Here is a 12,387-nt window from a genome sequence, read left to right as displayed (position 1 = left end):
CTAATCGTCCAGAAAAAACGGGTTATCTTAATGTGCGTTCTGTGTCCAGATTCTAGTATTTGATTTCTTTCTCAAAAACAAAGAGTAACAAAAAGGTGCGTTTATATTACAGATTCCTTAATTTCTCAACAAAATGTCGTAGTTGAAATAACCAAAAGGAAACTTTTTTCTATACGAAAATTCGAAAACCAACAAATCAGAGGTTGAACTGATTGAAATTCAACTGATCCGTTTGTTCTTGCTGCTAATCATTAAGATTAGATGAAACTGAGATAAATAAATCCTAAATGCAAATAACCTTTGACCCCTTTGCTTGTCCTCATCTGACAAAGATAAATTGTTCGTATAACGATAAATAATCGACTGTACTGGCATGAATATAACTAGACGTACAAGGTATACCGTGTTACAAATTATCGACAATCTGGTATTAAAGGAACAATGATGTCCCGTTTTCTCTGTTTGACGATCCTCGTCCTGTACTGTAATACGCCCTCTCTCGCGATCCTTCCCTTCGACCCAGATTTGAAAGTGCCGACAACATTCGGTGTAGTTCAAGGAACGGATCTTGAGGAGTCTTATGGTTTCTTGGGGATACCTTTCGGTAAACCACCAACAGGTGCATTGCGATATACCGAACCCCAACCACCGGAGCCATGGACCGACATTTTACCTGTAGAAAAATATCCCCCGGGATGCATACAAAAGTGTGCGGAACCGCCGGATGCCTGTCCTACGGAGGTATGTATCTATGTTGGCACAATCAGGCTGGGTTATAGCTCAGAATGTATACCTTTTTTACACAAGTTACAACATTGTCTTTAAAATTAAATATTTACTTTCGTAGCTCTCATCACACACCATAGTACCAAAATATATCACTGGACACAAGCGGCACCCCCAGCAGCCCTTCTTTTTCTAAAACAAAACGTCAGTCGGCCTGCCCTTATATTTCAGCCAAAGCTCATTGCCAAATTTGCATCGGTAGTAACGGTTATGAACAGGTTAGGGCTATACAACGGGCACTAAGAAATCTAGCCTATATGAAACTACATTGTTTGCGTTTGAAAGTATGGGAGGGACACATTCACAATTACACTTGGGGTAACCCCTCATACCAGCACCAGCAATCCCGACTTAATATGGCACAATAGCATTTTGCATTGCATACCACAGCATAGCAAGCCATTAACTAATATACATCGTCCGCTATATAACTTCTATTGTGTGCATGTTTGGTCTGAAACGAGACAATTCCCCAAATGTGTATAGTACATCGGTCACTGATTTTATTGGGGGTTGAGGTCGCATTATGTGGGGAGTAACTACTCACCCTCTGATAGAGTTACACCGCTGACAGTATACCGGCATTCAGTAGTTAGTAGATAACATAGCCTATATATACATCGCGACCTGCTTGCGTCCAGTTCGAAAGCCTACAGTTGACGCTGGTATAGGCTTTGACTAGACGCCTTTCCCACCCCATGCTCATCCTATCCCCACCCCCTCAGCTCATAATGTAAACCTTATACCATATCCCGCACCCCCTGCCCTGCATTATACCACTCCGGCTACCCCTCTCAGTAGCGCACGCTAACAACGCTTGCTAGTCGACTTACTGAAATCCATTTGATGAACGTTATAATAAACAGTGTCATGTTACTTACGGTTATAGGCGTAGGAGCCCAATTTGATCTGGGGAGGGGGACTGTTACGACTTGCCCGAAAAATAAACCAACATTTTCGCCCCCCCCCCCCCCCCGCCACCTACACCTGTGCCTTCACTTAATTTTCTTTTAATGACTAGCATTCAAAAACTCTGATTCAGTTTAGTTGTCATCGTTAATTTATTAGATGATGGAAAAGACCTCTGGCTTACTGATCCAGTGCTCTATGCCAGCATAACTATCCAGCCATGAGTTTGGGAGCAATCCCTAGCTAGCAATTTCTTTGCTGGTCACTGGTTCGAATCTCGTTCTAGCCATAAACTTCTTTGCTCTTTTACAGTGTCTTATAAAAAAAATCACAGTCAGCTTTCTGTTATTTCATTTACGTATATAATTAATTTTATTAGATAAGCGAAGATTGTCTTTATTTGAACGTTTGGACACCTAAGCGCAATCTCTCCTCTGATGGCCTTCATCCAGTGTTCATGTTTATGCACGGTGGTAACTTCCGAGACGGAGCAGGCGGTGTGCCTCTCTATGACGGCAGGTACTTGGCTGAGTACGCAGACACCGTGATAGTGACGATTAACTATCGTCTAGGTAAGTATATCGTAGTTACCGCCACTCAGCAACGATTAACGGTAAATGTAAACAGTTAAACGATGAGTAAAGGATTAACCGCTATGGACAAGCAGAAGAAACGTAAACTAAATCAGTACTGATTAGATGTACAGAAAGTAATCGACAAATCAAAGGCTTAACCAATGCGAGGGTTTATGTGGTGTTCTTATAGGTTAAGGTTCTTGGTCAATTGAAACTCACCCCATCCCTACCCCTGCCCAACAAAAACGAAGTTGAATAACTATTCCCGAATTATTGTGCCCGTGATATATATCATGATACCAATCGATCGTGTAAGATGGTTGCCACCTCCAACTATTACCCTGATGGACGTTCCTGGTTACCCGGAGATATACAAGTCAGTTAAATATACCGGTACATAGAACGGTAAATGGCTGCGCGCAAAGGTAACTTAGTTATTTTGAATGAGATGGGTTATCAATCTCGGTTAACCGTGTTTCATGATAGTATACATTGATAGTAAACATAGAGAAGGCTACTGGGACCAATTTACATAAGCACACAATAAAATCACATACGAGAGATCATGGCGAGAAATGGGTTATAGACCTAACACCGGTATTTCTCGAACTCGTCCCGACTGCACGCCATTGTTAGCTGTAGTGTTTAAAACCAAGAACCGATTTTTTATACAATCCAGTAGTTCTGCAACACTAATAAAATGTTTCTTATAGTTTTATCTTCATTTTTCTACAGAGGTTTTTGGCTGGTTATACCTAGGGAATGTTACTGATCCCGATTCTGGTGATGACTACCCTCTGGCTAATTTAGGCCTAAAGGATCAACGTCTGGCGATGAAATTCATATATGAGAATATCGAACAGTTTGGTGGAGATCCAAATCGGGTGAGAATACTAAAGATGAAAAGACCAGCCTTGGTGGAATGGTTTGACTTAGTTAATTGTATTATCGCAGTGGGCACATAAAGGAAGCCTAACTATGAAAATGGCACCATTCCGATTATTTTAGCGATATTAGAAGCGTATAAGAACTTCAACGTGGTTCCCCTATTATTATTATTATTATAATATTATTATTATTATTTTCTTCTTCTCTGTTTGGTAGTGTTCATAATCAACAGTATTTGGTTGCCAAGGCTCAAAGCACAGACATATGCATGGCTTTATCAGACATAATGAATATTTCTGTTCCATTCAATATTTCATTTTCATCTCACAGATTACAATATCAGGGCAGAGTGCAGGAGCTCAGTCTGTAGGTTTTCATCTGATGTCACCTGAAAGCGATCCTTATTTCCAGCAAGCTATAATGTTTAGCAACCCGTTTGCATTGCCTTACAAAACCCCTCCAGACGCCTTTGAAATGGCCGACATCTTCGCCAGTGAGCTGGGTTGTCCGCCCCGTAACCTGTCCTGCTTCCGATCACGATCCGCGACAGAAACCCTGGATGCCTCCCGCGAAACGACGACGCAAGTTATTAACCCTAGGGAGATCCTGCAGTTCTTTGAGCAATGGAACCCCACTGTCGGCGAGGGGGAGTTCCCGGAAGAAATCCTCGAGGCGTACGCCATGGGTCACTTCCAAAGAAAACCAATCATGCTTGGGACGCTCATAGAAGAGGGCGTGCTTTTCATTTACTCTATTTTCGGCGAACCGATGACGCAAGCCCAGTACCGTGCGGTGTTGCGGGTAGCGGCTAGAGATTTCACACGGGATGCACTCCAGCAGTACCCGCCGGAGCTGCAGGGTGATCAAAGGGAAATACTCAGTAAAGTTACAACTGATTACATCTTCATGTGTCCAACGATGAATGTCAGCCGAATTTTCAACGAATTGGGTCACAATGAAGTCTTTCATTTTCTCCTCGATGCGGTCTGGTCTTTCGAAGAGGGATGGACTGACGGTTTCAGCATGTGCTACGGACGATCCTGCCACGGGGGTGATTTGCCGTATATTTTCCGTACGGCGCCCCTCGGAGGATATTCTTTCACCGATGAGGAAACCAACTTGATCAATGATATGTCCTCATATCTCGGAAATTTCTTTCACAACGCCAATCCAAATGTACCAAAGTCAGAAGAAATGAGAGCCAAGCAACCGCCGCATATTCCATATTGGCCAAAGTTTAACGAAAAACCAGAGAGTTCGTACTCTCTTTTGTACTCTCTCTGTGGTACCTCTGTATACTCCAACTACGGAAGTGACCTTTGCCCTCTCATGGATAGTTTTGGTTACTACAAGAGATCCCCGCTGAACTTTTAAGGCCATATATTACCACGGTATTAACTTAAGCGTGGTGAAGTTGACATTTCTTCACCTTTCCCGCTCATCCTTCCCAGCCAAAATCCCTTAGGACGTCCTTTGTATTAATGAGAAAGGATGAACTGACCACAAAAGCCTGCTTAAATAAAGTCGGAGTCTATGATTTTCTTGAACGAAAAGTGAAGAAAAAAGATGATAAATTGATTATTAGCGTTATAGAAACTAACTATTGTGTAACATTGTGATCAGGGGTGAATTGGCATACCGGTTCAGACCCGGTGCGACGCCGGGTCCTTTGCACTGCCAGATGAAAGTTGCCGAATGCCAGTTTTCTCCCTTGGTCTCGAAAGATGCTAGTTTTGTCCGACGAGCCAATTGCGCCGCCTGTTTCAAGGCCCCAGCGCCGACCGGTTGAGTCACTGAGCCGGTGGTAGTTCATGCCGCCATGTCTGTCTCTGATTCTTATTTCATATAGACAAGGCAATAGATACCGATCTTTTCATATTCCATGCTGAATTATATATGTAAAGTCTCCGGCCATAGCGGGAGCTATGAGATAATAATCCCTTTAAGAGAAAATGTGCACCATTAAAACCCTTGTCAAAATCTATGGAGCAATGCTTCAAGTATATTAACAACGAGGATTTCTACTACCCATGATTCATTGCGATGATCGTAAACACATTCAAACTGAAAAATCTAAACTCTTACATCAGGATAACATCATCGTAGCTGTAAGTCAAGAAAAAACGTGTCTACCGCCCCCGCTCTTCCTCTCTGTTAGGTTGTACTGATGGACAGGGGTGGGGAGGGAAAGGGAGGGAAGGAGGGAGGGGAAAGCTACATGTAATTAAATGATACTCAGTGTTCACATTAATATGACGTACGAATACAAATTGGTATCTATTATATTTTATGTGAGTAAAAGTAAACCCGACATTATATAGGCTTGGTCTCAACACGACACTGTATCTTCAGTTCATAAGAGAACCAAAGAATCAGTCCCGTGCACTGATAGACTCAGTTCTTTGCTTCAATCCATGAGTGGCTATACAGTTTATAACGCGGTGCATATATGCCTATATAGGCTGACGAAGGGCTTAATCGGGACATGACTTGATTTCTATCCCATAGTCCATGAAGGTGTATCCGTACTTTGTCTACAGGGAAACTGGTTTGTCCCACAAATGTTAAACGAAGACTAGAAATTGAATTTTTCATGGCAGTTTAGTAAGAAGATAAGTAAGACCATAAATATGAAGGCACCCGAGTCAGGACGGTAAAGTGTCTCTTCCCATCAGTGCCCCCCCCCCCCCACCCGCCCACCCTCTACCTTGACCTTGTTAAACAAATATGAACAAACAACCCGATAAAGCGAACTACGCGAGCAATAGCCGGCTGCTGAGTTGGCAGATCGGATTGTGACCGGTTCAGCTAAAAAAGATCAATTAAGGGCAGCGTGGAATAAGCTTATATACTATTGGAAAGCTTTCCTGTTGCCGTGTTTCAATTTAGACATACGAGTAAACGAACTGGTTTTAGGTTTACCTTGCACGCGCCGCTCGTCTCATCTGCAAACGTCAATTTATCGTGGTTAATTGCATATTGCAAGTGAGTGACAACGCAAGTCAATAGACATGCACTTAACAGGCAAATGATAATTTTACCGAGCCAACGTGCATATGTAGCCACTTAACGATATTTCTAGACCAGGAGACAATAGGTGGTATTTCTCGAGGAACGATCACAAAATTTAATCAAACATTAGGCGGAATCATAACAATTAACTGAATAACAGCTGAAAAGATTCAAGTAGCAAAATGATGGACTCGAAGACAATGAAACTTGTGAGACTAACAATGACCAGTTGTTAAATAAATTCATTTCGGTTACGATACAGTTAAAGCTAGGACTACGGTATAGTGTACATGTCATTTCCGATCAAAATCTCTGGTAAACAATGATATACATTTTGACACCAATTTGAGGCATCGTAAGGGAATTTCAAGCTCATACTTAAAACGTAATGAGGTTATTTGATGGGCAAGCTAGCCAAGTTGTCGTGTCCATTTGGCCGTAGGTCCCCTATTGCGTGCGTGGTGTCGCAGTTTTATCTACAGAGCTAGCCATGTATCGGACGGATTCAGGCAAGCAAACACACACAATCAATCTAACATCACAGGATATCGAGCAAGCTGACATAATTTCCCGCGTTTGTTTTTTCATGTTATTTCAAGGAATACAGAACAAGAAAGAACCGACGCAATACAATAGCTAACAGTTACGGTGCGTAAACCAAGTAGCACGGTCGCTAGGAGACAAATTCCTTTACATTGTTTCTGCAAACATTAGTTTCCCGAGATTCATTGTTCAACCGTTAGCCCGCGTGTTTACATTCTCAGTTCTAACCTGTTGTATTGTTTAGTCATGACTTCACATTACTCAGAGAGCGCAGAAAGCGACAGTACGATGACTTATTACGTGATGACCTATTTCATCATCAAAAACATAAACCATCCGTTCTTCCGGCATCATTTTCCGTAACTGATGTTAACAATCACGGAAATCCGTTTTGAAAGTGAAAAAATTAACGACAGTTATACTTCGTGTGTGATAACAACCATGAATCATGACCGGGGATAAAGAAACTGGATAATCGTTTGTATCATCTTAAGGCTATCATTAATCACTCCTTTTGTTTCATTTCCAGGATAACAAATAGGTTTTATTCGTGTTTCTATTATGCGAAGGGAATTTCTCCGAGTTCATCACTTTACATACCATTTTACGGAACCAGCTATTAGTTCGAAAAAAGAAAAAAAAAAAAAAAAACATTCAGGCTTCAGTGATATATACTTATCCGTATCTTGCTTTCACGTTCACAGAAAATTTCCATGATATAAAGTTTATGCATAAATTTTCTGTGGCCAAGGGTTATCGCTTGTTATGATCAAGTTTACTTTGAATGTTTCCATGACAATCCATTCCTTACTCGCCTGTTCTTCTTTGCGTCAAACTTGTTAATTTATAAACCATTTTGAGCGGGAAAATCCTCAATGTCTATCAAGTGAGTTAATTCAAACCTTACGTCTCAGTGAAGGATCCTTCCGATTTTTATGACGATCAACATATTGGCCAAGTTTTCCCTTTTTCTTGCAACACTAATGCGGTACTCGTGATTACATCATCTGTTTACAAACGTTGTTGTGTCAATGTGACGTGACACAGACACACACCATATTTAATACAGTGAATCTTTCAAAGTGATTTTTCTAGAAATTATATTATTACATATACAACATTTTTTTACAAACTTATAAGGCTTAATTCAAACGATCTATACTGCGATAAAGAAGACCAAAAATATATATATATATTCAAGTAAAGACAGAACACAGTTGACTCTATGGAGATCATCCCGGCATAATGGGAGGAACTTTTAAAGGTAGAAATTACGCGGAGGGATTTGACGATGAGACCGTGGTCTACCCTCACATCGCTTTCGCAAATTCATATGAAAAGGCTCGACTCGATCTAGTTCTGGAAAAACTAGAAACCCGACAGAAACGATCAAAACAGGTGATAGAAAAATTCCAGAGTCAACTGCAACGGGATTTAATGAACTTAGAGACGGATAGAGCAGTCCACTCGTCGAAAAGAATTAACGTTGGATTATGTGAACTAGAGAAACAGAAAGAACTGGTGAAGACATTATCACAGAGAGGAAAATATAAGGTCGCCTTGAAGAAAGAGAAAGAGAGATTGAAGGAAAAACTCGAAGAGACGAAAGAGAAGGAACGGAAACTACAGAGACAATTAAATCGGGCCCACGATGAACTTCTCGGGGTGATGGCGAAGACCGAGAGTATAGACTGGGAATAATGATATCCAAGTTTATAAAATTGTATGGACAATGTGTAGTGGAGGGGAGGGGTAAGGGGGTGGGGATGAGGATGGGTGGGAATATAACATATTGTATGGACAATGTGTAGCAGAGGGGGAGGGGTAAAGGGGTGGGGATGAGGATGGGTGGGTGGGAAAATAACATATGACAGCAACAAATGTCATAAAAGTAAGCCCAATGATGAAGTGAGAAAAGTGTGATGGCAGAAATTGGAAGATTTTGTGCACAGCAGGGGGTTTGTAGAAAAGCAAGGACACATGACAGGGTAGATGGGGGGGGGGTGAGGAATAAGGTGTAGGGTTGGTTGAAGAAGAACAAAACACAAATGTCACACCAACCTCATCATGAATTGACAATGATACTGGTACTTTAGGATGAGTTTAGGCATAATGGTATTTTGGGGGAGAGAGAATAAGGACAAAGGTCAAATTCTGAAAAGAAATACTGTAGGTTAGAGGCCCAACAAAGTTAGAACAAAACAGCAATGATGATACTATAAAGCAAGAGCAAAGTTCTTGTCAGTATAACCTGAGAACAATGACAGACTACTCTATACTTTAGACAGGGTTGGGAGTGGGCATAACGATGTTAGCCAATGTGAAGAGGGGAAATGTGGAAGGGGGAAGGGGAAAGGTGCAGGTAAACCTGTGATGAAGACATATTGAACTGAATATTAGAAATACAAACAAAAACTGTCTTTGTCATGTTAAATGTATTGACTTAGTGACATATACATGCCTAGAGCTAGAAAGGGTTTGTGACAATTTCATGAAACCAGACAAACTTATGAATAACAGTAAATATAGTTTGGGGAGGCCTTGCAAGGGGCCTAAGCCCTCCAAATATCTGTCAGCCCCCCCCCCAATTTATTGTAGAAAATAGGTCATGCCTGTCCCCCTAGAAAAGAATTAAGCCCCCCCCCCTCCAAATAAAGGTCTAGCTATGTGTTTTGATACAATGTTTACTTCTCTTTTGCAGGAAAGAAAGTATGGAAGTTAATTTCAAGTCACTAAAAGCCTTGAAGATTGTGGTAGGATATAAATGTATACAACCAACAACTGAAAAACAAATACATTTGGAAACAAATTTTATTCCTCTCTGATATTTTTACTGCTTACCAGGCAAAGACTATTTAAATGTATCATTGTATTTTAACCCACAACTATTAAACATGAAAACTAATAATACTGGAATCATTGCAACAGTGGTTTTTTCAATGTCCACCTTTCCATTCTGTCCTACAGTTTGATGATAAATTGATAAATCATAGCATCCATAAAAACTCATTGCACCCAGTAGTACTAAAGGTAGCCACAGGAACAAGTGATGTTATCTTAAAACCCCATCAACAAGATTCCTAGAATCTAATACTGCTATTAATAGTAATCTGAGCATCTTCCTGGCAGTATTGCTAGTGAATGTATAACAGCAAACAATGATATTTTCATCCGCTACTCCCTAAAGGTAGCCATAGCATTAAATGATGCTATCATCAATGGTCACAGCATCAAGAGGTGATTCCTTGAATCTAATACTGCTATTAATGGTAATCTGAGCATCTTCCTGGCAGTATTGCTATTGAATGTATAACAGCAAACAATGATATTTTTATCCGCTGCTCCTTAAGGTAGCCATAGCATTCAAAGATGCTATCATCAATGGTCACAGCATCAAGAGGTGATTCCTTGAATCTAATACTGCTATTAATGGTAATCTGAGCATCTTCCTGGCAGTATTGCTAGTGAATGTATAACAGCAAACAATGATATTTTCATCCGCTGCTCCCTAAAGGTAGCCATAGCATTAAATGATGCTATCATCAATGGTCACAGAATCAAGAGGTGATTCCTTGAATCCGATTCTGCTATAGCTATAGGTAATCAGAGCATCTTCAATACAATATTGATCATGATATATAGCAGCAAGAGATCATATTTTCATCCAGTATGGATAATGGTTGCCATAGCATCAAACGATGCTATCATCAAAACATCACAGCATCAAGAGGAGATTCCCTCAATCGATTACTACTATAAATGGTAGTCTGATCATCGTTTATCAAGTACTGCCAATGATGACAAGCAAGACATGTTATTTTGATCCAGTATTGATAATGGTACCCATAGCAACCAGTGTTGTTATCTTAAAACTAGCATAGCATCATTCAATACTGCTATAAATGGTCATTTGAGCATCTTCCATCCAGTTTTGCTACTGACAGCTAAACGTTATAGTTTTATACACTGCTACTAAAGGTAGTCATAGCAATGAAAGATGCTATCATCAAACCATTGCAGCATCGAGAGGTATTCCTTGAACCCAATATTGGTAATAACAGCATCTTCCACACAGTACTGCTGGTAATAAAGTGTCACAGCAAGAGAGCTGCTATTTTGCTCCAGTGGGAGCAAACCAGCATTGTGGCAAGAGGTGAATCACTGAACCTATTGATACTGTTGTGAGTGGTAATCAGAGCATCTTCCATCCAGTGTTGTTAATGATAAAGTGTCCCAAGCAAGTAAAGTAAAATTTCGATCCAGTACTGATATTGGGAGCCATAGCAACAAGAATTGCAATCATCAATCCTACATGGTGTCATCACATCAGCATTGTGGTAAGTCCCTGAATCCAGTACTGTTGAGATCAGAGTGGTAATCAGAGCATCTTCCATCCAGTGTTGTTAATGATAAAGTGTCCCAAGCAAGTAAAGTAAAATTTCGATCCAGTACTGCTATTGGTAACCATAGCAACAAGAATTGCAATCATCAATCCTACACTGGTAATGGTGTCGTCACATCAGCATTGTGGTAAGTCCCTGAATCCAGTACTGTTGAGATCAGAGTGGTAATCAGAGCATCTTCCATCCAGTGTTGTTAATGATAAAGTGTCCCTAGCAAGTAAAGTAAAATTTCGATCCAGTACTGCTATTGGTAGCCATAGCAACAAGAATTGCAATCATCAATCCTACATGGTGTCATCACATCAGCATGGCGGTTAGTCCTTGAATCCAGTACTGTTGTAATCAGAGTGGTAATCAGAGCATCTTCCATCCAGTGTTGTTAATGATTGCTAATGATGCCAGTATTGCTAATGATAAAGTGTCCCAAGCAAGAAAATTTATTTTGATCCAGTACTGTTAATGGTAGCCATAGCAACAAGAGTTGCAATGATCCTGAATCCCATACTACTAATGGTCATCATGGTGGTATCATCATCATCATCATCTCAGATACCTCTGTAGAGGCGATCAAATGACTCCTAGTCATTCAGCTTCTCCGGGTGACTGTTTCCTTTAACTAATCTGTCATGATGAGTTATATCACGCAGATATTAATAGATGTTACACTCAGGTTCATCAATTGAAAAGAGAAGGACCACATACCTCCTTGTCATATCCTCATGTTTCATCCACCGTCTTGTCTTCACATCTCGTTCACGACATGCCATCATTTAATTTGTATTTGCTTGTAGTCTGAGGTTCTCCATCCACTGAAAACATGAGTTCAACATCCAAAAACCTTTAAAAAAAAATAAAAAATTAAATTTCATCAGCGAAATATTTAGTTATTGGTAATAAAACCGTGATTATCAATCGTCATCCAAAGCCACCCACCAATATACAGTAGTGATCTTGACTAAAGGGTGACCACTGACATGATATCAAAAATAAAGGAAACATTCAGGAGTCCAGAACAAGGTCGGGCCCTCTGGACGAATGTATCCCTGGGGCCATCTTTTAGTACTGTTCATATTTTTCCCTAGTATATTATGAAAATAAGGATGCACTGCTTATCATCCAATATTCTCCTGGGGCTCCTTACTGACAACGACCCGGGGGATGGAAGCATGGAAGCACAGTGACTCACCTCTAATCAGGGCTGCACCCATCACTGACATCACAAGTTGACATGGGCCCCTAAATATGAACCATGTTTCAAAACTTGTGGGTGA

The 12,387-nt window shown here is 40.6% G+C and overlaps 3 protein-coding genes across 3 annotated transcripts in view; 2 read left to right on the top strand and 1 right to left on the bottom strand.

Annotated features, from left to right (window-relative positions):
* Positions 1 to 202: 202 nt before the first annotated feature.
* LOC139961628 (crystal protein-like) lies at positions 203 to 5,350 on the top strand. The gene is made up of 4 exons (XM_071960962.1): positions 203 to 741; positions 2,075 to 2,267; positions 3,006 to 3,154; positions 3,489 to 5,350. The coding sequence occupies exons 1-4, from the start codon at positions 442 to 444 to the stop codon at positions 4,530 to 4,532; spliced, it is 1,686 nt and encodes a 561-aa protein (XP_071817063.1). The 5' UTR covers positions 203 to 441; the 3' UTR covers positions 4,533 to 5,350.
* Positions 5,351 to 5,973: 623 nt separating this feature from the next.
* LOC139961663 (uncharacterized) lies at positions 5,974 to 8,447 on the top strand. The gene has a single exon (XM_071961039.1). The coding sequence runs from the start codon at positions 7,959 to 7,961 to the stop codon at positions 8,412 to 8,414; it is 456 nt and encodes a 151-aa protein (XP_071817140.1). The 5' UTR covers positions 5,974 to 7,958; the 3' UTR covers positions 8,415 to 8,447.
* A 213-nt stretch (positions 8,448 to 8,660) lies between these two features.
* LOC139960798 (protein arginine N-methyltransferase 6-like) overlaps positions 8,661 to 12,387 on the bottom strand; it is a 33,510-nt gene continuing 29,783 nt past the window's right edge. The window contains exon 14 of the mRNA XM_071959362.1: positions 8,661 to 11,954. Within this exon, the coding sequence (XP_071815463.1) occupies positions 11,870 to 11,954 (85 nt within the window). The 3' untranslated portion in view covers positions 8,661 to 11,869. The remainder of the gene's footprint in view (positions 11,955 to 12,387) is intronic.

Source organism: Apostichopus japonicus, chromosome 20 (assembly GCF_037975245.1).
Source record: "Apostichopus japonicus isolate 1M-3 chromosome 20, ASM3797524v1, whole genome shotgun sequence".
NCBI lineage: Eukaryota > Metazoa > Echinodermata > Holothuroidea > Aspidochirotida > Stichopodidae > Apostichopus > Apostichopus japonicus.
The sequence above is the reverse complement of the archived record's forward strand: the minus strand, read 5'-3'. Positions and strand labels throughout refer to the sequence as shown.

Excerpts from the sequence above, each read along its gene's own strand:
- LOC139961628 (XM_071960962.1), top strand. The coding sequence starts at position 442 with ATGATGTCCCGTTTTCTCTGTTTGACGATCCTCGTCCTGTACTGTAAT. Across the intron at positions 742-2,074 it reads CGGATGCCTGTCCTACGGAG|ATAAGCGAAGATTGTCTTTA; the intron begins GTATGTATCTAT and ends TAATTTTATTAG. Across the intron at positions 2,268-3,005 it reads GACGATTAACTATCGTCTAG|AGGTTTTTGGCTGGTTATAC; the intron begins GTAAGTATATCG and ends ATTTTTCTACAG.
- LOC139961663 (XM_071961039.1), top strand. The coding sequence starts at position 7,959 with ATGGGAGGAACTTTTAAAGGTAGAAATTACGCGGAGGGATTTGACGAT.